The following is a 26,680-nucleotide window of genomic DNA, read 5'->3' as shown; positions in this document are numbered from 1 at the left end:
TCAGAGGCTTTAAAAATGGTTAAGAAAAGTCACCAAAGAAGAGAAGCAATAAATTGTAAAAAAAAAAAAAAAAAAAAATTTCCTTTTGCATCTGGTTGCCTTAGCAACAAATCAATGGAAACCTGCAGGGATGGATGACACTTGCAAATGTCTACTTTTCTTTATTGTATCAAAATTGAGTGCATTTTTATCACTCTTCAAATTTTAATCATGCCTACATTTCAAGGTGTTGCATTTTCTGAGCTGCTATTAAAAATATATATGTTCTTGCACATTAAAGGAAGAACTGAGGCTTTTGTGTTGTATTATTAATCATGTGCTAGAAATGAGATTCTGGTCAGTGTTTGTGGAAAGCCCACACTGTCCCAAAGCAAAGCTTTTTCCACAGGAGTAGAAACTGTGGTGTAGTGCAGGTGACTCCACTAAGCAAGTACTTACTCTTGAGGTCTAAGTTCCTGGCTCCAGCAGTGATTTGCGTCGTGATTTTTGTGTCAATTTTTACAGTATGGAGATTGCTGGTGTCCCTTGATATCATCACATTGTGCCACTGATTGTCGTTGAGTGGTTTGTTTGAGCTCCCTTTGATGAGGTTAGCACCATTTCCCAAATCAAACACATAATGTAAGTATCTAGAGAAAAAAAGGAAAGAGAGGGAAGCATCATTGCTTTCTGAATTTGTGATGGCATTAAATCAGAGGTCACCAGTAGAGGCTTTTCCCCTACTGGGGCGGCTCTTTCTTTGCTGAGTGTGAGTTACACAGGAGCTGGACTAGTGGGAAGTTAAGAAATCACCATTTCAGCAAAAGATGCGAACGTGCACTATACTGTCCCTATTCCCACCATTCCCTCTCTTCGTGTCTAAGGACACTGAAAAAGCAATTCTCAGCTTCTAGCATGTACTTTCCTTTCTATTGTGAATACTTGTTGCTATATGAAAAAGTTGCACTCATCCTTCAAGACCAGATTCGGATATCTACTCCCTCCCTGTCCTGTAAGTCTTCTTAATTTCCCTGATTCTTTTGAATATTTGTACATGGTCATTTTAGGAAGCTTCCCATAGTGTTTTTCTGTTCTATTTTGTTTCACCAATAGACACTAGGATTGCACACTGGAGAGTGCGTGCGTGCGTGCGTGCATGCGTGTGTGTGCGCGTGTGTGTGTGTGTGTGTGTGTGTGTGTGTGTGTGTGTGTGTGTGTCTCACGGTTGGTGGGAGTCTGAGATGTACACAGGAAAGGCAAGAAAAATACTCTATATAGGCTGGTACATAATCTGTCTTATAAACATGCATGAATATTCACTGAGTGAGTGGATGAATAAAAGCCTAAATCAAATTTTCATTCCACTTTTAAAGTAAATTCATAAAAATTGTTTTTTTTTCTAAATTAGCCAGGGAATTCTAACTTCGAATTAAGCCTGAAGTAAGTAAAATTGGGTGAAATTTAAGTACTCTCATAGTATTTGGATTACCTATTTAGTTTAGCCCACATCTGCCTACAACATGTAGAAATTCTTCTGTGGAATTAAATTGTGCAGTTAAGGATACCACTGAAATGTGAAATTCCGAGAATGCCAGCCATAAATTAGCATTCGATGTGATTTGTACCACATACGTCAAAATTTAGATAGAAATGAGTGGATTGAACCCGTATAATTAAGTCCTAATAAACGATGTAAACGAATTCACTAATTGTCCTGCTCCTACCTCTAAAGGCAGCTGAGTTTGGAAATATTATAGGCAGTAACATATACTTACCCTTTAATTAATTCAACTATAAGGGCTGGGCCCTTGAAGGAGCAAGGGCAAAAAGGAAATACTTTGCAATTGTGGGGGAGAGAGACACCTCCACTGTGGGCTAGTCTTCAACACAAAAGGTTAAACAAATGCACTCACATACTTCCTAAGGATAAACACCAGGAGTTGATATTCTAAATAGGTCTCTATCACTCTGAGGAATCCGGAAGTCACCATCACAACCCCCTACAGGAAAAGCCACATGCTCACTTCCTAAGTGACTGGCTTCCCCATTTGTTTGTCCTCTATGTAATTATTTTTTCCTGAGCAATTACTCTTACTGGTTGGTCATAGTTCTGACCCACCTCATGGCCACCTTGCCAGTTCCCACACTTTCCTCACACTATAGACTTGCCTCATTTTATGGTTTCACTCCATAAATCCCTACAAAAAAGCAGAGTCCTTTCAAACCACTTAGGATCCCTTCTATCTCTCTCTCAAACAAAAGCTTTCTTTCTCTCAATAAATATATTCTGCTCTTAACCTCCATTGTTCCTAAAATTCATTCTTTGGTTTTAGAAAACCTGAAGTGTTACCAAATGTCTATATCATTTGGAGGGCTTCCACCAAGAGCACCGGACAGAGCTAAGGGTTTGTTTTTGGTTCATAGACTCTGGACTGGGACTCATTTAGGTAACAAATTTTTATCCTTCAAAGTTTGTTATATATTTGTCCATTACTTATAATTGCTTATATTTTTGTCTCTTATATAGATTTGTTATGTCTTTGTCTATTGCTTATAATTGCTTTTGTTTTGTCTGTTATAGTTTTGTGAAAATGATGACATTTCTAAATTAAAGCATGAGAAGATTATAAGGTTTTATTTTTGCACATGCTGCATTTAAACTAGTTACTAAATTTACTGGTACTCTTGCAATAAAATGTAGCTCAGGTTTAGAAAATACACATGCCTGTTAAACCTGGGACTCCTTCCACCGTTTAAACATCACCAGGCTGGTGGCCAGCTTTAAGACTTGAGGGATAGGTTTTACTGGGACAGACTGGCTCTGATCCTCCTCTACACTCTAGAGGAAATGTCAAGCCTGTTCTTCTTCAGTTTCCTTTCTTTGGCTTTACTTGTAATCTTTTCTCCCATTTTGTACTTTCCTTTTCTGAGGCATGTAAAATCAGAAAGAACTGTAGACTGTTCCAACCTTTTTCTCCCTATTAAGTCCACAGAAAATGAGCATTTGCCAGTACCAAAGACGGACGTCATCTTAGATGAGGGACACATAGCTCAACTCTGGGTCAGATGAGACATCAGAATTTTGCCCATCCAGGAGAACATGCACTAAAGTCATGTCCCAGCTTAGTGTTTCTGGGCACATCTCCCTGGGGCAACTAAACCTGTGACACAGTGGAAAGAACCACTTTCTGGGTGAAACCAGAATGAGCTGTTTCTAAAGATAACTCGCTTAAGATACCTTCTGTCTCTCAGACACAAACTTACTTTTTCTCAATAAATATAGTTAACTTTGAATCTCTGTTGTTCCTAAATTCATTTTTCAATTCTAGAGAACATGAACTCATACTGGATATCTAGTAGGCTGAGAACTTCGTTCTCCTATATCACTGCCACCTTATATACTAACACATTCTGTTTAATGTGTATTTTTGAAAATTGAAGACTATTTATCCAAAGTCTTATCTGTAACTGAAGTAACATATACTTACCCTTTAACTAATTCAACTACAATAAAGTCATTTCCATCCCCACTATTATAGAGAATTAGTCCATCTAAAGATGTTGTCTTGAACTGGAAAAAAAGATGCATAGAAGTATAGGCTTGCAATGTAGCTAAGGCAACATAGCTCGATTTGGTCTTGAAGGTGACAGGGTCTGCTATGATGTTCCTAAAGCCAAATCTGGCATTGAGCTCACAGTAATCTATGTCACCATTTTTACACAAGTCAATGTACGCCATTCCATTAAATGTCAGGCTCTGTAGGTGTCCAATGAAGTTGGAGGGCACTGAGGACAGATATCGACGTTCTGTGATGATACCAGTCTCTATGTTATGGAACTCCAGCCTTGTATGGTCACCTGCCATTTGACCTAAGAGAAAAAAGAAGTATATATTATAAATTCTGGTGCCTGAAAGACAATTTCAGCTTTAGACTTCTATGGAAAACCATTTTTTTTTTTGTATCGGGGATCGAACTCATGCTTGCCAGGTACTTATGCTACAGAGCTAAATCCCTGGCTGGAAAATCAATTTTAAAACACAAAAAAACAAATGCCTCCTTGATAGTCAGTTGTGCACAGTGAAAAATTTCTTAGAGATATTGAAGTTTAAGCCTGATTTACTCAGCAATATTTTCTCAGCACAGTATTAATCCTTATCCAAGTATTAGTCTTAACAAAAATACTCATTGTGAATAAAAGTTACAAGATGCATAAAACAAAGAAGCAGTGAAACAGAGAAGGGAGGGAGGAAGAAAGCAAAGAGAGGAAGGAAGCAAGAGAAAAGGAGAGAGGAAGAGGTAAGGGCGGTGATGGTCGTGTATCACTGCATTAGATACCGATGCACCTCAACTCAAGGTCAGAGGTTGCTTTTCTTTAAAAAGTGGATTACTTGTGAATATCCTCCCAATAATAAAGCATTGAAATGTGTTTAGTGTTAATCTTTCATTCTCCCTAGTCTTTTCTGGCATGAGCTACCCTAATACTACAGAAATTCTTCTGACCCCTGGAAATATCAATCGTCTTTGCACTTTTGTATTGCATAACCTGACTACAGTGTGCTAAAGCACCCTGGAATTTTGAAAGGCACAAGGGATTTCAAAAATATCAGTAAAATCTGCCTTCCTTACCACCAGGTGCAACCTTCTTTACCCATGATGGCAAGAAGCTCGGTAGCAGACACAATGGTTCACTGCTCAACTCAGCCCCATCCCTCTCTGTCCCACCATTTCCCCCTCAAAGTCAGTAAAAGCCAACCTGATCCCATCTGTGCCTTCAGAGTGATGATTCTATTTCCCTATAAGGTTGAAGGTGAACAGATAAAGATATGAACTTATTTTCTAAATGGTAAAGCACAACACAAATGAAAAAGCACTCTTGGCTAGTTGTTCATTTCTTGCATCCTGTTCTTATCTAATTAAACCGTCATTACTTTGTGCTTCAACTCATAAAGGTCATTTAAATTACAATGAAGTTCTGCCAGCCAACTTCTTGGCTGGCTTCCCCATTCAATGTGGCATAATTGGAAAATTTATCGAGCTTACCCTATCCCATCATCCATGACATTAATGAAATATTAATAGGGCTAATCCCAGAATCAGGCCTTGAGAAAAGGCACTAATCCTCCCTCCCTCATGTAATGAAGTTCAAGTACCCATCCACGTGTGCCCCCTAGTCCAGATGGTGGGCTTTCCTCTCTTTAAATGAAAATAAGTAAAATAGTGGATAGCATATCTGATACTGGAAAGGTGTGGTTGTTGTAGTACAAGAAAAACTGTTTCCATACATTAGTGATTGACTTTGATAATTAGAAATTCATCGGTATAAAAGACAACACCCTCTACTGTACTTAACTCTGTATCATTTTCAAATCCACTTTATTACTGCTTAATGTTTCATGAGAGCACGCCAGATATCTCTGCCATCCTCTCTTACCAGCTGACAGTTGGTTCTTTTTTTTTTTTTGTCTTTTTCCTTTTTATCAGTACCGGGGATCGAACTACGACAGCCTGCTTGCAATTTCTTTCCTTTCCATACATTTTTTTAAACAGAAATTACTACTCTACTTGTCTCTTCTCTCTCCCTCCTATCACTATTCCTTTTGACTGTCCATTTCATGCAAAATACTGTTACACTGTTAGCAGTTCAGTTTATCATAAGATACCATTTCTCTTTCTTTCTTAACTCCTTGTTCAATAACATCAATATGACCCTGTGGGGGGTCTACGTCTTTAATAAATCAGCCTTACTAATTTCCAAATATGAAGCTCTAGAGACACCAGTAAAATTGAATCAATAAGCTACACAGAATGAAGAATGTGAAATATGAAACATCACTTGTCTTTGATATCACCATATGTTAATTTTTATGTTTTGGTATACATCAAAATTCGTATTCAATTCAAATTTCATAACTTAATGAATCCTACCCCAAACCTGAAACTGCCATATTTCTTCTTAAAACTTCTACTGTAAATAGTAAATAGTATATGCAGAAAGACATTTCTAATGCTTAATATTAAATACTATCCCAAACTGCAAGGTGCTTGGCAACTCTGAAACCGGGAAGAACATTTTCTTTAACAGGTCTGAGAAGTCCAGTAACAAACAAAAAAGTTCCTAACAGAATCTGTTTTTCCTTCTCAAAGGAATTGAGGATTTATATAGAGCCTAAATTATTAAAAGGCAGTAAAACAGTGTTTGAAGCAACCATGGCCCCATTATGAGGCAAAAACCTTATGACTGATCCATGTTAAAAGTTTATTTTTACTCTAAGAAGCACATATAAATCACAAAAAATCATATATTCTTAACTTAAATGGTTATGGAAGATGTGGTTGCTTATGGGGGAGAATGATCACCTAAAGACAATTATCCAGTCAAAACACATTGGCTATTTCCTTTAAAATCTTTTCCATTCATAAATGACAACTGTGTTCCATCTTCCTCATATACATGTCCAGTAAATAAGAATAAAGACTTTAAAGGAAAATATACGATGGTTATTTTATGGAGCAAATGTTTTATGGTTCTAAAATATGTGTATGTATATGTTTATGCACACATGCACTGTGTATATATGTCTGGATGTTTACAGGTATCTACAGGTCAGAAGTCAGAAACCTTAGTAGCAATAAACATACCTGATCATCCAGTTCTTTAGTTATATTTTTCCTCATCAAATAGAAAGAGAGCAGTTGCTTATTCTGAGTTGGGTTAAATGTCTGCTGTGGACTAGCATAGCCTCTAGGTGCTAAGTCCACTTGCTCATCCACTGCAAGCTAGTGTATGTTCACGGTAGACAGTGTGCTGTGTTACATGATCCAGCAACACTGCTGAGCGAGCAGGCATGACTCCTGTTTTCACAAAATTTGCATTCTATTAGGGGAAGGCAGACCAAAGGTGTAGCATAAATAAGGGAATAATAATAATACCTCAGAAAGATCAGCTTTGATGAATGGGTTGTTCTGTTGGTGTATGTGGAATGGGAGTAGGTGGTTTAAATCATATTTAAGCTGGATTTGATGGGTTAAAAAGGAAGCTATAACAAAACCTGTGGAAAGGAATCAACAGGTGAATTCTAGGAAGGGGAGAAAAATGAACTAAGTCTTTGGGAGAACAAACTAGGAGCATGAGTAAGAGAGCTCGGAGGTGCATACAAAGTCAAAAAAACACCAAGGGCCAGATCTCTCACCATGAATCCTAGTTATATTAGGGTGTTAAATAGGCATTAGCTGTAACGTGTGTGTGTGTGTGTGTGTGTGTGTGTGTGTGTGTGTGTGTTTTAATTAGAGTATTTTTTAATGGAAAAAAGATAATTTTTCAGGTATAATCTGTAAAATGATGGAGAAGAGGGAGATGATGTGCTTGGCCCTTAGGCTTGAGTAACTGAATATAAGGTGAAAGCTATTCCAGGAGGACACAGTGAAACACACACACACACACACACACACACACACACACACACACACACACAAACACGCACGCACCACAATCCAGAATTTAGACGAGGTAATGAGTTGAAACCAGGTGACTCCACACTTGCTTTCTGATCCTGCACATTGTACAGTGCTTTCAGATGTGAAAGGAAATTTCTCCCTGGGCCTCTGCAAACCTGGGAAGCCGACAATCCCAGGAACATGCTCTACCCTGTGTTCAACAAATACTTAATAGAATTACTATGGCCTAAGATGGGGAAAATGTAGGACATTGCATTGAAGGGCTTCTAGTACTTTCCTTTTCTAAATTCTTCCTGTTATTTAATAACAACTCTCACTATTTTCCTGATTCATGAGTGACTGCAAGAGGCCACTATGGTGTTGGAACAAAAAGCCCACTCTATGTTTAAGCCTCAGTTATAAGTTCTCATTATCTCTTTCAGAAACCCTTTTCATACTAGACAAATCAATACTGATGGTTACTGTGAACTGCTGACTTCATGAGACTTTTGACAAAAATGGCGAACTAAAGAATGGAAAGATGAAAGTGCATAACTAAGTTATTTACACATTCATCACTTGAGTATATATGTTAATCTTAGACAGTGAGAAATAGAAAAAATCACAAAGTAATTCTGAATTCTCTTTAGTTAATCAATTTAATTGGTATGGACAAAGCACCTATGAAACTATTTTAGAGGCATTGTAAGATTGAACAAATGGATAAATATTATAGGATCTGAACTGTCATTGTTATGGTTTGTGTCTGCACATGCCTCATGCAGTCATGGACCTTACTGAGAGTAACGCTTGTGATTGGTTCTTTGTCTAGCACTGGGATTGGCAATGTGAGTGCTGCACACACCCAGAGGCAGGTAACTGGCATACAATGTAAGGCAGGGAAGGAGACATGCTTTCCTCTTTTGTCCTTACTTTTGTTTTTTGCAGCCGCCATGAACAGCTGTGCTTCAGCCATGCCACCCTGCCTTGGAGGCAGTTGAGTACGACTGAAATCTCCAAAAACTGTAAGATAAATAAACTTTTTCTTGCTACACTTTGGGTGTCAGGTATTTTGCCTCAACAATGAGAAAAAAATTAAGCAAGGCAATCATCTTGGAAGAAAATATTTGGATATATAATGTGGTAAATCAAGAAATAGTGCCATAAGGAGCTGGGGATTTAGCTCAGCGGCATAAGTGCCTGCCTTGCAAGCAGGCAGTCGTGAGTTCAATCCCTGGTACCGAAAAAGACAAAAAAAAAAAAAAAAAAAAAAAAAAAAGAAATAGTGCCATAAATAAGGAATGCCAATGTAAAATCATGTTTTGGAAAATATGAATACCTTCATCTTTATGTGCACAAGTAATTCATATGTATGAGTGTGTATATATTCATATGTGTATGAAAGTGCTTGTGTGTATAATGTATATATTTCCTACATGCTTATTGAAAGGATTGTGAAGCTAAGGTACTAATGATGAGCACAATATTTGTATTATTCTTAACTTAAATGGAAAATAAATGGCCAAATCCAGGATAAGACATGGCAAAGAAAATCTGTGCATGGAACATTAGTTGATCAGACAAAATATCTTGAACAGATGCTAATGTTGGCCAAAATTTTGATGAAACACAGAGTATGTGCATAGTCTTAATATATCTGTCCACAGTTTATTAATTTGCAAAGGACAAAATGTAGCAATCACACAGTGAAGAGTCTCAACAACACATCAACCAAGTGGTCAAACTCAGTCATGTCTCAATCAGAGTCATGAACAACATGTCTGATCATTGCCTTCAGACAGGATCCCAGAAGACCAAAGGTCAACAATGCACATCTCACCCCAGAATATTAAACCAGAATGTAGTTAAGAAGAAACATCACATAAGCACAAAATAAGTAACTGTGTTTTAATTCAAGGTACCAAGAGAATTACATTTTTAAAAAATGGCAATGTCCAACAACAACAACAACAACAAAAAGAAACAAAACAAAGAAACAGAAAAAACAACTAAAAATAGGGCTGGGGATTTAGCTCAGTGGCATAAGTGCCTGCTTGGCAAGCACAACGTTGTGAGTTCAATCCCCAGTACCAAACAAACAAACAAACAAACAAAACCAGCAAGCGAACAATCAAAAATGGCAATGTAGCAAAAGATAAAAGTTTGTGGAAATGTTGTAAATTGAAAGAGATAAAGAGACGTAGTATCTGAGTTAAACATGGGATGCTATACTACATTTTGGGCAAAAGCAGGGAAACTTCAACCTGTAAACAACACTGAGCCGACTAATAGCACTGGAGTATGAAAATGGAACACACAGAATTATACTATTGAAAAGGTATATTCTGAAGTATTTAGGAAGTCAGTTTATATCTCACTTCCTTTTGATTGGTTAAGGAAACTATTTCCTATGATGAACATGATTGTTTGTATACCTAACATGTACCACTAAACTTAGTATTTTTGAAATCAGAGAGAGACAGAAGTGGGGGGAGGAGAACAGGAGACATGGAAATGTCAAAATAAATGGGTTTGAAATTCTTACAGTAGTAAATATACACTACTCTTGTTTGCATTGTTATCATTATTATTATTATTATTATTTTGTACCAGGGATTGAACTCACGACCTAGCACTTGCCTGGCAGGCGCTTATGCTGCTGAGCTAGATCCCCAGTTGCATTCATTATTTTTATTTTTGAACTTTTTCATATCCCATAACTACCTTATATTATCACATATCACCTGAATTTTATATGTACTTCTCACCCTCATAATATGAGGTCACAGCTTGGAAAATACCTAGCATACAGTACAACACTTAGCATGATAATGAATATGAAAGAATAGACGATGAATCAACAAAATAATCAATCAAGGAAAACAAACAAACAAAAATCCTAAAACCAAACCTAGGCTGTCTTCTCAGTGTTGCTAACAACAGAATTTCAATGAAGCACACTTGATGAAACCTCTTCGAGTACGTCCCTCAAGTTTTAAAATAGAAATACATACCTCACTCTCCCTACTACACGGGGCGGTGTGCTTTTGATGGAAACTTGAGACCAGAGGACATTCTGTTGTGGCTTTTGTATGTTTTGTTCCTAGCAGTTCTTTGGTTCATACCTCTTGATCTTAATTTTAAATCCTGTTTATTTTCACCCTTTTTGATAAAATTCCAATGATTAAATAATGAATATTAAGCTACAACAGTCCATTTTTCTTCCAAGAACTGTCCTGACTCAAACTACTTGAACTTTTGTAGACACTGCAATGCCTATGCCCTGGAAAAACTCTGCCTCCTTCCCTCAGTTGAGATGAACTCTCACAGTCTTCCTGTGTTTGGCAGTCTTGAATAAAAGCGTAAGTTAACAACACTGCTTGATTTTCTTCCTCAGAGAATAAAATGGCATAGCATAGCAGTGAGTTCTAAATGTAGAACTACACATCTGCTGCATTCAAGACCTCTGGAGACCTGTGAAGTGAAACAAATTACTGGGCTCCTCCTGAGGCCTCCCTTGGTGTGAGCTCCAAAACCAACATTTAAAGCTCTTCAGGTGGCTGTGAAACAAAGTAAACTTCCACAATAAAGTAGAGTTCACAAAAAAGTTCCACTACATGTACTAAAAAAAATTTGGAAAGCCATATTGGGCTGATGAATGTAGGATAGTAGAAGATCTATGAGCTAGTAGTTCTTTATTTGAACTCAGGAATGCCTCTTTCGAAAGTTACAATTCCCACACATGCCATTTCCGTATTGACAGAGTTGACCATACTCTGAGCTTGGGAAGCTCACTGGATTGAATGCAGAACGGATGCGTTTCCACTGCACAAGAACCATCTTGGGCTTTGCACTTGAAGAATTAGCACAGAGATGCCCTCCACAAAAGAAAGAGGAGCTAATATTCTAGTGGGTCATGAGCTCAGATTTATTTCAAAGAAGATAAAGGTGAGCTGATTCTGCTTTCATTTGTCTTCCTCATGTCCTCCGGGCAGATCTTTGTAAAACTCACCTTGGCTAGGATTCTATGAATTTAGAATTGAACTTGCCATCTTTAATATTAGATTTCAATCAGCTGAGTTAAATGACCAAAAATGAACTATTCTATGATCGTATAAGTTCATATAATAGAATATAAAAGTAGTTCACCTGACAGAATATCAGTTTATCTATCAACTCATATAGAATGCAGAACTTTCTTCTTTTTTATCATCAAAAATATATAAAAAAGAAACAATCCGAACATAAATTGACATCCACGTGGGACCTTCAATATTTTATGAGGTAATAAGATATTTATTAAGGCACTAAATTAAAATATACTATAATGCCTTCTTGAATTATTAAAGGACAAAGAACATGACATAAAAAGTGCTGTTCATTTGGAAGGAAGTATTTCACAGGCTGCTTATTAAATGAAGTTGTTGATAGAATTTTCGGAGTGGCTAAAAAGATAAGAAATATGAAATAAAAGTGGCCTTCATTTTAATAATATGGAGAGAGACTCCATGACCTCTGGGGTCTGGCATTCTCTCTGCCTGACACGTGGTATGGGGGCATACATATAGCTTAGGTTTGGGGTGGTGCATAAGGGGCATTACTGATGCACAGGTAGCCCACTGGAATTCATTCTGCACCACAGGTAAATTGCTTAGGGGCAGGGAAGATGACCTCAAGACAGAGCCCCTTGGTTCTGCCTTCCAGACTCCCACCGCTGCAGCCTCCCATCCAGGGCAAATCCTTTCAGTTGTTACTAAAAATTGGAATTAAAAGTGGAGTGTATAAGCTTCATACACTCTACCAGCACTTGCCACTTTCAAGAAATGAGAAACTTTAAAGCCTTATGACAAGAATAGGGGCACTTACTTACCTGTCATGGCCTGTTGATCATCCACCGTTAGTTTTAAACTTTTTCCTCGACGAACCACACGCACAGTGTGCCATTCGTTATCATTGAGGTTATAGCCAGCAAAAAGGGTCTCGGGACCTTTGCCTGTAGAATATGCCAAACAGTCATTATGGACACTCGGAATCAGTCAAGCAAACGAGCCTCACAGAAAGCGAGAGAAAGAGACAAAGAGGAGAAAGCCAGACAGAGGGAGGAGAGAGAGAAGAAAGAGAAAGAAAGCAGAGAGGAGAGAAGAGAGATAGAAGAGACTGGCTGGACCATTTTTTAAGCCCGTTAAAGTCATAACAAGCAAGAAAAATGACTAGTTAACAAACATTCAAGTGTGACAAATTAAGAATTTTTAAACCTTAAAACAAATGAATTAACCTGTTGTCATAAATAGGCACAGTCAATATTGCTTTGGGAACCCTCCCAATTTACACACACACATTCTTTAAGGGAATTATGTGACTTTTGCAATGATCTCTTTCTTGTGTACGAAGTGGTTGGCAGTCACGTAATCTCTGAGATCAGTGACCCCAGGTCATTAGTGTGCCATTTTCCCATGCTGAGGGGACACTGCGCTTCCTTTCCTGTGACTCCAGCATTCACTAAGCTCTGAGGTTCACCGGTCTCCTACATTTGTGCTCTGTCCGCTTTAACTCTCCTTGGATGAACCCACATCTGCAAATCTTACCATGTGGGGGAAGAGCTTCTGCACATGGAGGGAGAGTTTTGCCTTGGAGGAAGCAGGCTGAAACAAAGAAGGCCCAGCATGAAGAGCCTAGTGTGGTGTGAGGTGGGGAAAGCAGTATTAGAGGCAGGTACTGTCAGCTGGTTGACAAAAAGAAAAAAAAAAAAAAAAAATGAAAACAGGTGCAAAGGTAACACCCTGTGAATCTATGTAAATGTACAGGAAGAGAATGTAAACAGACTTAAAACAGAGTTCAAGGGGCTGGAGATTTAGCTCAGGCATAAGCACCTGCCTTGCAAGTGCGTGGTCGGTCATGTGTTCGATCCCCGGTACCAATAAAAAAATAAATAAATAAAAGAGTTCATATTTCAAAAAGGTAGTCAGTGGAAATTTTTGAAATGACAAAGTCAGCGTATATTTCTTTCATTAATAAAAAAGGGAAGGAAAATGTTTGTAATACAACTGAAATTTGTATTAAAATATTCCTCTTCATGCAACATGATTCATTTAGAAAAATATATTAAAATATGAAACGTGATAAAAATACAGTGGATGTTAAATCTTCTTTTATTGTTAAAGTAAAAGACACGTTGCCATTGATGCCCCTCAAAAGTCTCCCCATTGCTTGAAACACACTTATCTAACCAATTCTTCGTATTTTCTGAAATAGTTGAGAAAATTCTCTTCTATGAATGCAGTGTGGTGTTGCTGCTGCCTCAATATGCAGGATCATTTTAAAACATTTGCCTTTAATGGTCCTTTTTGCTTAATGAGATCCACTAGGTAAGGTGGATGAGGACTCACTGGACTGTTTACCAGAGTGCCTTTTCTTTCAATGCTACTTCACACCAGCCTTTACGGTATTTTTGTTGTTTTAATCACATCTCATAAAGATATTCACAAAAGAGGACTTTCAGAAGTGATTCAGAAAGTGACAAAAATGGTGAAAAAAATGTTCAAAGTAAGGAGGAGTAATTTGAAGGGGACTAATGGTAATATGTCTTTTCTATAATACTTTTTAAAATTTAATTGTATATTTTGACCATTGCTTGTATATATTGTTTGCTGATGAGTGTTTCTCATGCCTTTTAAAAAAGTATTTAAACTTGCTGGTATATTAAATCAATAGAGAAAACAATAAATTAGCAAAAGCATGACATCATTAAATTTCATGACTTTCTACTGGTTGAGAATCAGGAATAGCAATAGCATTTGAAGTTTCTTTACACAAATTCTGCTGGCAAGACTCATCGCTATCTAAGGACCACAGAAGGACATAGAGTATAAAGATATAATTTAGCAAGAAGGAGGAAGAAAAGAAGTGACAAAAAAACCAAGGGAAGCAAGCAGGAGAAGCCTGCAGCATCCTCTCACATGAGATCACTGTTTGCTTTCTGCATTCTAGGTTATTCACCCTGTCCTTGAGTCTTCTCCTCCGTGTTAATAAACCCTGTCTTCCTTGGCTAGCATGCTTTGGGGTTTAAAATTAGTCAGTGCCATAAACTAACATTTGCAACGTGAATTCACAATACTAACCACCATTAAATGTAGAATTCATCTCCTTTGTTTCTTTAGAATAGTTGTATTACAGATCCAGGTATGTGTATAAAACACTTGTGGACAAAACAATTTTGAGAGGTTGATTACTGCATAACAAGAGGAAGCCTGTTAATTCAGCAACTGCAGAATGCTGTGAGACCAAATGTTGAAAGCACATTCCAAGATCAAAGGAACTCTTTCTAGTTTCCATAGAGGAGAAAGAAGTGCTTAATAACTCGACAGCAGCTGAGCATCCTACTGGCAGCCAGGGTCACCCTTAGTTTTGATCTTTGAAAAGAGAATATATCGTTTAAAGCTATTTTTATAGGGTAGATAGTTTCTTCTTATGAATGTGTGCTTTTGAAGCTGTTTTACCACTGATCTTTTAATTTTAAATCCATTTTGTCAAGGAATAGAAGTGTAAGGATGATATCATCATTATACCCCATCCTGGGCTTGATCTTGCAGTAAAGTCATAATGCTTAATCTATGAAACAACCATTTCCATAACAACGGGCACAAAATCCAATTAAAAATAACCCTTTGGTTAATAAAAATCTCTGTAGGCTAACTTCAAGTTTCTTTCTTGCATTATTAAAAATCTGAACAGATTGATTTTGGAAGACAATGTTTTTAAGAATGCACTTAATGGTCTCAGTTCAAAGCAATGTTACTCATGCAACCTAAAGAATAATAAAGAGCACACTGGACTGAGAGTTAAGAATTATGGTTCCTAGTCCTAGATTCACGACTAAAAGAAGTTGAGGGCTGGTGAGTGCTTATTATGCACCAGGCACTTTCATCTATAAATTATTATCAATGTGCAGATGAGGAATTGAAGGTTTAAAAAGCTAAAACTATTTCTCCCAAGGTCACACAGCTGAGGAGTCGTGGAACGGTTGGCCCTCTGAGGGTTGATCTCCACAAAGCTTGCATTAGCCAGCCTGCTAGTTATGAGACCCTCTGCTATCTCTCAGTCTCCACTTCTAACTGAAGGAGTATGGAAGATGCTCTTTGCAGTGACTTTCAACTTGCCCTGTAGAATGATGACACTGTTAGGAAAACCTCCATACATTCTGGTAGAAGAAACTCTTTAAACAACACATTTTATCTAGCGACGCAGACATGGCTGTCACTAAGGACATAATATGGATGAGAGGCCATCAATTAAGGACCAGCTCTATACATAACAAGGTTAAAATTCAGTTTCTGGTCATGTCAATATCTCCATCCATAAAATGAGAACATAATCTTGCTTTATTGTACAGTTCCTTACAATTTCAGCAGAAATTTATAATATAGAGAATTGCAAAAGTGAGATGATCTCATTGTTGACATCTAAAATTGGTAGACCTTTGCCCTTTTGTCAACATTTACTAGAAAACTACAGTCATTCAAACTGTTAATGACCTGAATTCCTTTGGGCATATCAAAATATACTCAATCACACTAACATCTTTCTCCCAGAAATAACGTATTTATGAACCAAATGTCTGTGCTCTCTTAAATTCATATGTTGAATTAGTAAGTCCCAATGTGGTAGTATTAAGAGGCAAGGCCTCTGAGAATTAGGTTTAGATGATTCATGAAGGTACAGAAAGAGGAAAAGTCACAGAGCATCCTCCACTACGTGTACACAAACAAAGGACAGAGCCATCTATGAGCTAAGAGGAGGCCCTGACCAAGAGCCATGTCTGCCTGCAGCTTGGTCTTGGACCATGTAGCTTCAGAAAAAGTCTGTTGTTGGAACACTTTGGTCTATGCTCTTCTGTTGCAGACAGCCTGAGAGGGATTGGACAATGTGCAACATTTTAAAGACTTCTGAGAAAGTTCAAAGCAATGTTTCTTAAAGTCATCATTCCTCTTGCTTTGTAGGGAGTTATGACTTACATTCACTTTTTCACTTAATTCTTACTAGAATCTATTGAAGCCAACAAGCATGATTTTTACTTTTTTTGTTTAAAAGAGTCTAGAAATGTCCAATGAATAACTTTAAGTTTCAGAGGCAGCGAAAAATGGGGTTAAGACTGTGAGTTTGAGATCTTATATCTACACTAATATGTCATAAAACAGGATAAATTTAAGTCATTCGTAGAAAAATGAACTCACCTTAAGCCCATAGTGTTAAGTGAAATAAGACAGACATACAAGCTTAAATACTACATGTTTTGTCTTATATAAGAAACACAAAATATAAATAAAGAACAAAACACAATGATAGGTAATAGGACACAGAAAGGAAGCAAACAGGAAGGGGGCCAGGAGATGGAGGGAAGGGGAATGGGAAAGAAAGAGGATGAAAAGCCACGAAGATGTGTCATATACCTGTCCCAGCTCCCCATGAGGAATGTGATCATGAGGTCCTCCAAACACATACTAATAAAAGATAAATATTTAATCAAAAGTGCTTCCCTTCAAACATGACAAGCAAATAGTAAATAGATACAGCAAGGCTGAATGCCCAGAACTAATTATTCATCAGGCTGGGTGAGAATTCAGCTCTACAAGGCACAGGTTATTTCAAAGAATTTTACAACCAGAAGGAACAGGAGAGGTATAGAAATTCACAAAGCCATCTGCAAAGGAGGCGTATAAAGTCGAGGAATTAGACCCAAGTCTCCTGGTCACAACTATCTGATACAGTACAAGAAGCCTAGTCTCCAGTCCCTTGATTACCACTTGTCAAGTGAACTTAATAAACATTTCTGCCTGTAATATGCTGATCTCAAACAACACCAAATTCTAAGTTTATGATCTGTTCATCCTCTTTGTTCTGTAGCAAATGAGAAAACTAAGCAAGAACGAATGCAATATAATATCAGTTCTTTACAACAGAGATTAATTTACACTATAGAATAAGTGTTTTCCTTAAATCAGTTCAAACTGTCTTTTTCACAATATACCCACCCCTGAATTTCAGGTGACAGGCAGGCAAAGGAAGGGTGCATGTGTGTGTGCCTGGGGGGGGGGGAGTAGAGATAGAGGATAACTGATTACTTTTCATTTTCATTGCACATCAACTTAAATCATAAGTCTCTTTTTAGCAATGCTCTTAAAAGAAAGGAAATGGCCTGGTATAGTTTCTAGTTTTTCAGAATAGAAGGAAGTCATAGAAAAAAAACAAACCTGCCTTTAGATAATTCTGTCACCTCGAGCAAGTAATTTTTCTCCCCTGTTCCTATTCTTATGAGTAAAATGAGGATGATGACTAAGCATTTTCAAGCAATATTTCGCTGTGGCCAACTTTCACATTCTTATTCTTGGAAGGATCAGACATACGTAAACTATTTTTCTACTTTGCAGCTCAATAGAAAAGTGTACTATGATAGTGAGGCTCTCCGAATGTATGGTATTTCAATTACCTTTATTAGTATTGTTACGAATTTTGCAGAGGCCTTAAGTCTCCAAAAAAGGCTCCTCTAAGTTTCTAGTCAGAGTAATGCAGAAGGACATTGATATAACCTAAAGAATGTGTTTCTTGTTTTATATACTCTGAGGATTATCTTTTTGTTATCCTAACATCCTTCAAAAATACAGCATCAGAAAAGAAAACTATTTTGTTTTGTTTGGGTACCAGAAACCAAACTCAAGAACGTGTGATTGCCAGGCAGGCAGAGGATACAGCTCAGTGGTGCAGTGCCTACCTGGCAAGTAAGTCCTGAGTTCAATTCTCAGTACAGGAAAAAAAAAAAAAAAAAAAAAAAAAAAAAAAACAGCATCAAATAATAAATGACTAATCTAATAATAAATGACTAATCTGAAGCAAGGATCCTGTTAATCCATGAAGAAGTTTCCTTGTGCATTAAAATAATTGATCACAACCTCAGGCAACATCTTCCATTTGTTCTCTATATGTGCCGGGAGTGAGGAGTGGAAGGTCAGTGTGGGAGGCAGTGGCCAAGAGCTCTTCTGTAAGCTCCCTGCTCAGGACAGGTACTGCTGGGCAATGAAAAAGCTCAGGAGCTGAACTGGAAGAAGTGATTTTACATTGCTAGAATGATTTTTCCATGTGGGATCCTGCATAAAGCATATAAAAAAAAAAAGACAAAGAGATGCCTGGCTGATAAAGGAACCCATCTTGCTCCTGGGCTACCAGGAACCACGTGGCACCCTGTTTAGCAGTCACTGAACTGGGTGCTGATCCTCCCATCAGCAGAAGGATGATCTTCTTCATCTGAAAATTCCAGAGAAGGCTTTTAAAAAGTAATTTGTAAATGATCCTCTACTTTTAAAATCCCATGCAATTTATCAAACGAATCTTGTAGCTGATGAGTTAAACACTACTTTCCAGAAGTTAACTCACTAGCACTCACAATACACAGGTGTTCGAAGCTGGAACTCTTTGGAGGTACTACTAGAACTCTAGATGCACTTCCTTTGCTCCCTGAATGACAAAGTCCAATTCGTGGACCCTCTGCTGGAGGCTTGCTAGGCCTTTTTCCTGAGTTGGCAAGCAGACTGCTTTCCCTTATTTTCTATCTATCCATGATTCAAGACTTACGATTTGTGTTGTATTCCTATAATTTGATTTTTTTTTCTTGAAAATTTGTGCATTGGCTTTCCTCCCTGATTTACTGTTTGCAAGTTATTTTTGAATCAATTAAAATTCTATATGAAAAATTTGGGACATAAATTATTAAGTAAAGTTAATGGGGAAAAAGAATAACTTTCAAGCTATACATGGGCAATTAATTCAACTCCTCTCCAGATCACTTCATGCAAGGTTAGTTGATCTATCTCAGTCTTATTTACTGGCAGGGCAAGGAAAATACCTAGAAACTTGATTTATTTGGGGCCTGCTTAGCATATGTAGTCCAAATGAGTTGTCTTGCCCAATCATAGAGCAATCTTTAATCTCTGCACATTGATCTAATTTCATTCTATTTCTAAATATACAATAGTCCTCTTCTAACACAATTTAAACAGATCTTCCTGCTTCAGGTAGCTGAATCAGTGAAACCTCTGAACCATCTCACTGATGTGCACAGTTATAGTAGTGCTGACACAGGAATATTTTTATGTACACCTTCATACATTTGGCTCAAATGTTTCGTTTTTCAAGAGACAACAATATGCAGAGTAGAAGAACCCTGAACTTGTGTGAAAGTTAAACAAATTCAGATTCAAAACCAAGTTTTGCATTCTTTGGCTGTGTAGGTTTTAGAAAGTTGGTTTCTTCAATTTACCCCCTTATTTGTACGTGTGGGATAATGCTTCTCTACCTCAGGGGTTTGCTGCAAGGACCAAAGGAGATTGTATGTGTCAGATGCCTGGCACTTCTATAGTTTTAGGCAATAGTCTATGCAGTCTCTGCTTTTATGCAAAAATTAAGTAAAAGTAATATATGGGTTCTGCAAAACCACCAAAGGTCAGAGATGTTTGACAGTTAGAGATGCTATATAATATGTATATAAATGTATAGCCAAAGGAAAAACATAATTTTTGAGCAAGTATACTGCATCCTTTGAAAAAAAGGCTGTCCAAACTCTATTTTTTTGGAGTAATTACCATCTTCACTTAAAACTTCATAGTATTTGCCTTTGGTTACTTAATTCCGACACCAGTCACCATAAATACACTTGCAAATGAACCTAAAGTTGGTCAATGGAAAAGTGTTTAATACTGTTGCTGTGAAACAAGATGCAGGTGATGCTAACTTTGGATTCTTCTTGATAACAAGAAGCCCTCGGTGTAGATATTCTGTGAAATACATACACTGCTTTATGGACATGGTGATGTGGGAGCATGGTAAATGATTGAGAAAAATAAAATCAAGACAGGAAAACTTTCAAGTAATGCCAGCAGAGAACTCCTGAAGTTAAAATTCACAGCTCTTGAAGGAGGAGGTAGCCGACAGAAACAGGAAAAGCAAATATGTGCAGTTATATTTGAATTTCTAAGACTTTTCGACATGTGTGCCACAGACACTCATGCCTTTTAGACGGCCATATCTCTCTTGTGGTATATTTTGAAGATGCTAACTGCACAAATGGACCATTTCTATCAGTAGTCTCTTAAACTGTGAATGTAAGCAATTTGTCTTTTGTGGCACTACTTAGCTATTTCAGTAGTTAATCACCATGGTCCATTAAACAATTTATTGATCATGAAGATTTTCATGGGTATTTCTGTGAAGCCACTACCTCATGAACTACATAGATTGACAGGCAGGTAGAATTCCATACAATCTGCATTTTAGGACATCTCCAATTAATTTGTTTTGCTTTGTTTTATTAACAATAGGTTATGTAATATCAGGAATAAAGGCTGCATCAAGTTGAAAATGGATCTTAAGGCTTCCATAGTTCTGATATACATTCTGAAAAAAATACTAGCATCATATTCCAAATTTGTACATGGATATTCAATTTTTTTAGATCATTAAAATGACATGCAAAACCCAGCAACTTTAGTAGACAGAAAAAGTGCAAAACCGTCATAAGAATTATGATATTTTAAAACTGAATATTCCATATTGTGTCTGAGGTTTACCTCACACTTATTATAGGTTGCCTGGTACTTCTATTTATTTAGTTTAAAAATTATGCCAAACACTGACCTCAGCATTGGGAATGCTGCAAATTTAGTTTGAAGAAACTCACATCCTAGTAGATGAGAGGTCAAGACACTTTTACTGTAAAGGACAAAACAATAAATATATTTGGCTTGCAAGTCATGTGGTAATCAAAGCTGTTTCTCAATTCTAATCTTTAATGTGAAAGGAGCCATAAAATATATACTCATAAATGCGCTGTGTCTCAATAAAATATTAAACCAAGGGACAGGCCTGTGTACAGTAACTTTCAGACACGTGGAAGATACAAATAAGCAAACACTTAAAATCTCCTTTTCCCTAAGCTTTTACACTGAGTGTTAAATAACAGAAAATAATTAAGATCAGGAAATCTGAGTTTTAGATTTCATCGTGGTCATCAATTCTAACATAACCTTAGGTGTGCGAATTAGATTTAACTTTTACTGCTGTTGGTCTTGTCCTATCAGTGAAAATAATCACAATAGTTAAACAAAGTTATTTTATGAACTAAAAACAATTTTAAAAGGTCTTAAATGATATGATTCAATTGTAAAAGTCCATTCAGTTTTAAAATGTAGCATATACTAGTTTATTTTCCTTTTCGGCAAAATTAGAAGATTTCACTAAAAAGCTTGACATCTGGGCATGACTGTGCCTGTGCATTTGAGGGTATAAAATTAGCTTTCCATGACATCAACTGCTCCAGGTGCTACCACGTTTCTTCAGCAAGTTGGCTGAGCCTGTTGTGGGAGGCAGGGCTCTGTGGGAAGCTGGAACTAAGCTTTGTCACTGTGACAGAGAGGGACCCTGACTCGGAGAAAGAACAGCCCCTGCGGGGTGCCTGAGTCACGCTGGCTCTCAGAAGCCTCTCTGGAAATCACAGAGGATGCTTTTCTCAGGCTGTGAATAAGAAACCTTGAGCCTGCCGTTTGACTTTTCTCCTTTCTGTCTCTAAAATAAATAATTATTTTAACGTAATCTGACTTCTGCTTTATCTTTCTAAATGTTTAGCTGTTAACCTGGGGATGAAAACTTGTTTTTATTTCCTCTGTGAATCCATCACCTGGAAAACCTGAACTGCAATTTGAAAGCAGACATGTAAATTGCACGTCCAGATTCTTCTTTCATTAATCCTTTGCACTATGATGAGCTATATAATTTGCAGGCACAGGGCAGACTGAAAATCTGTGGTCCTGCTTCAAAATTAAGAACCTCAAAATCGGGACAGCAGAGCCTTCAGCATAGGCACTGGGTGATGACACAAGTTACCTGCTGTTGGAGACAGTCCTGGTTAGGAGCACACATTTTATGCTTATTTTTGAAATTTCTTTTAGGAAACTCTACGCTTAGGAAGGAGTAGTCAAACTTTTCATTTACCCATGGAGGAGGCAGAGAAGTCCTTTTCCCAAATTGTCTGTACTTCATGACATGGCCTCTGGGAGGCCAGAAATCTATCCTCAGTCTCTTGTGGCCAGGCCTGGTGCCAGTCTTGAGCAAGGACTGGTAACCGACCAGTCACTCCAGGAACCAGAAGCTAACTGACATACACGCCATGTAACGCCTTCCATTTCTCCTTTTTTCTCCCCAGGCTATTTTAAGGTAAACCAAGGATGGTCTTAAAAACTACTGAGGATGTCTATGGAGCTATTTTCTTTTTCTTGACAGGAAACATTCATATAGACCCTAATGGCAGATATATTTCTTTACCCTACAAATATCAGAACTACCCCTCCCCAATTTAAAAGTACTTTGACCAAATTATACATAACCAGACATTAAACTTGGACATCTTTTTCAAAAACGAACACTAGTAACAGAAATTTTGGAAACCTATAGGGAAAAAGTCACCTGCTAATCACATTGTATTTGTTTCAAATGGTTTGTTATTTATATCCACCCTTAAAGAAAAAAAAAAGTTCTAAAATGTGCATATTTTGGTCTGTTGCAAGCATTCTGGTGGTTTTATATACCAGTTCCACCATTACTAGTGTGTGACCTTGAGAAAACCTTTCACATTCTCTGTTCCTTACTCTGTATTATTTGGAAAAATAAGCTAATAATACCAAAAAATCACATTATAAATGGGTTTGGTGCATTATAATGACTAAAAGCAATATCTGCTGCAAAGTAAACTCTAACTATGGTAACAATCATGATAGCCATTACCAGTATTACATTGCCATTATTATTTATTCTCTTAAAGGAATCTAAAATCTCAGAAAGAAACTGCTGTATCCTCAAGCTCAGTGCCTTGAACATAATAATCATTCACAATGTATTTATTAAATGGGTTTATTTCTTTAACTCTTATGGAATACTTGTAATATAGAGGAAATAGCTTGATACTAAAGTAAGCTAAATAGTTAATGAAAAGTAATTTCATCAAATTTTAAGCATCATATATGAAAAATATCAATAAGTAGAGAGAGGTCTCTGTCACTGTTTTTAATTTAGAAGCATTTAATCTGGTAATTCCTACATTTGGAGAAACTAAGTGATTTAGATGTCTAGGTAATTATTTACACAGCTTTTGCTGAGTTACCTTGAAAATAAACTTAGTAATATAGCACCAAAGAGCAACATGGCCTAAGGCAGCAGACACAAACTTCTACATGCAAATAAATTACTTGACTTAACAACTCAGGGAACTCCAGGCTTGATGAGTATTTAAGTGAGTATAAGAAAGCATGGATCTTATCTGCAGGAGAAGATGACATTGGAGAGCTGTTGGGAAAGGCACTCCAGGGATTCTTCTGCCCTTTTCCTAAATCATAACTATATAATACTATTCATATAATAGATTTCAGTATTGTAGGTATCTCACTTTCTGTTCCATTTCTGGTTAAATATCTTGGTTCCAGGGAAATGAATTCATGAATCTGAAGCCATTTTAGAAATACTGGGCCTCGATATTTGACATTGATTGTGCCTATTTATGACAGACCAGGATAAGTACCTCTGATGTAAATATTTTTCAGTGTGAAAACATACATGTGAAGAAACATAATGTACCTTTCAGGAATATAGTTATATTCACAACACAGTAAAAAACACAAATTAAATAAATACATTACTACAAAAATTCTTTAAGCTAGCTGCTTTTAAATCTAATCTAGTTCAACTGGCAAGTTTAGAAAGAAGCATAATACGATAAGGCTACTGACAGTAAAAATTTGGACTGTGATTTTATTTTAAGGAAAACTGTTCATTTCCAAGAAATGCTTACCACATAGCAGAATAAACAGCAAGAAAAAAATAGGTACTAAAGAGTTAATTTTCTTTTAAATAGTCATGAATCAAAAATGTATTCAGCAGTGGTGTAGTGTGTAAGAAAGTATTATACTGAGTTACACTAATAATTAAATGTGTCTTATGCAATATTTATACAATCTAAGCTGTATGGGTAATTAAAAGGCATATAGGTACTAAGCATATGAATATTTACGAATATTTAAATTGACATCCTGTAAAGTGACACATTAGACTTAGAAACGCAATGATTATTTAGTTAAATGTAACATTCAGTGCTGAATTTTTAATGTAATAGCTTCTCACCTTATTTTCATCACAAGGGCAAGAGGGATATATATTTTTGATAATTCAGAAAAAGTGGCTTCATTTGTGTCTTACTTTCCATATCATATTAATATAAGTTGAATATCACTAAGTATAAGGCAGAATTCTCAAACCCAGCTAATTATTATTTTGGAAATATTCCAGTAAAAGATTTTTTTTTTCTAAAAATAAGAAACATATTAGAAAATATAAATTAAGTTACCACCTTTTGTAAGATTTTAGTTTTCCCTTCCTTTCTTTTCACTGGGAATTCATAATGCTTTAAAATGATTTTTGATAAACCTTATAGACATGCTTGCTTGAGGAAAACATACTGTAAAGAGTATCTTGTCTAGTTTTTGTCTGTCTTCTAAACTGATTGGCCAAATGAAGTTTTCTTCCACAATGATTGTACAGACAGCATACAAAAATGCACTCATTCATCACCTAAAAATTAAATAATTTTTTTCAAGAGATAATATGATTGAAAAAAGTCTTTTCAATCATATTTCAGTCTTTCACCTCAATAATAGATAGTGATAATTCCCTTTTTAAATTATCTTTGACTTACTTACTAGGCTTTTAGTCAAAAACACAGTGGTCTAATTCCATTTGACCACAGAACATCTGACCATATAGAATTACTTGTGAGTATGAAGTTGTCTTTGGATCTATATCTTATGAAATGAATGGTTCATTTTACTAGTCAAAAATTAATCTAAAAAGGTGGTTACTCAAAGCACTGACAGGCAGAAATTAAATCTTACATGAAATTAATCTGATGTGCTGAAGAAAATGGGTTTGTGGAAATTCCTTGGAGCTTGTCAAATATGGGCTAACACTTCCCAATCTTAAGATGATGTTAGTTTTGCCCTTAGTAGGATACAGTCAATTATATAATTTAGCATAGCACATCTGGAAACATCTGCTTACAAATGGCTTGTCTAATCTAGTTAATGTTATAAAGTTTTGCTTATAGGTACTGCTAATCATCTTTCATTTGAAGAATTTGGAACCAATACTGTACCATTTTAAAAGTAACTCAAAACTGAGTTTGAGAATCTCAAAAACATCAAAATTATTGAGAAACTTGGTCAATAAATAAAGTTGCATACATCATACTAAAATACTTGGCTTAGTATAAACAGATTATTCTAAATAATGACAGAATTAGTTTCCATTGTATTTTAACAGAAGACTTTAAGCTACTTTTGCTTTTGTAAACTACATAAAGTAAAATTCAGAAATTATAAATTTTGAAGAGAAGTACAAAATTGAAATTATCACCATCTTACCAGCCAATGCTAAAACTTTCACAAATGTAGGAAAGCAATTTTGTCTGGGTAATTGCTTATCAATTTCATCATTTATAACTTTAGTAGATGTTGGATATGTCTTACTAATTTCTGAAGTAATTTTGTGTAGCTTAAAGAATTTCTCAATTACCAAGATATTATTTTTTAGTATAAAGCTCATCAGTTGACTTATGGAACTGATCTTGCAGGTAAATACAACTTCTCCTAAAACATTCCAGGCATCTCATACTATATGTCATTTTCAAAAACCTTTATTTTTCAACTCTTATTTACTGTTACTTTCTTTACTATTTAAAGGTAAATAGGCAGGAGACGCATGCCTATAATCCCAGCACTCAGGAGGTTGAGGCAGGAGGATCACCAGGAGTTACAGGCTAGTGTGAACTAACAAGGCCCTGTCTCAAAAACTAAACTAAAATATAAATAAAATAAAAGTATTTTAACTAACAAAAGTAAAATTGTACATATTAATGTTGTAGCTGTGCTGGTTCAGTGTACATACATATAGCAATGTTTAAATAACAATAGATCATATTTATTTCGTTAAATATGAGTCATTTCTTTATAGCAAAAACTTAGTGCTTCTGTCTTTCTGGGATGTACTTTTGTTTATGTTAGTATAAACACTGTTACATTCCAGCTCTATCACTTGCCTGTCTCAAAGTATCACATAACTACCTCTGTATTCTAAGACAATGCTTGCATACTATTATTGAATAATCAATTTTACTTTATTAA

General features: G+C 36.4%; 1 protein-coding gene across 25 annotated transcripts in view; it reads right to left on the bottom strand.

The window, feature by feature from the left end:
* Nrxn1 (neurexin 1) overlaps positions 1-26,680 on the bottom strand; it is a 1,032,692-nt gene that overhangs the window by 531,573 nt on the left and 474,439 nt on the right. For all 25 annotated transcript variants that reach the window (XM_063228713.1, XM_063228704.1, XM_063228733.1 and 22 more), the window contains 3 exons: positions 12,286-12,408; positions 3,468-3,849; positions 439-629 (listed from right to left, as the gene is read on the bottom strand). In XM_063228713.1, the coding sequence (XP_063084783.1) occupies positions 439-629; positions 3,468-3,849; positions 12,286-12,408 (696 nt within the window). The remainder of the gene's footprint in view (positions 1-438; positions 630-3,467; positions 3,850-12,285; positions 12,409-26,680) is intronic.

Source organism: Cavia porcellus, unplaced genomic scaffold (genome assembly GCF_034190915.1).
Source record: "Cavia porcellus strain 051 isolate PalLab524CR breed Dunkin Hartley unplaced genomic scaffold, mCavPor4.1 scaffold_1, whole genome shotgun sequence".
Classification (NCBI taxonomy): Eukaryota; Metazoa; Chordata; class Mammalia; order Rodentia; family Caviidae; genus Cavia; species Cavia porcellus.
The sequence above is the reverse complement of the archived record's forward strand: the minus strand, read 5'-3'. Positions and strand labels throughout refer to the sequence as shown.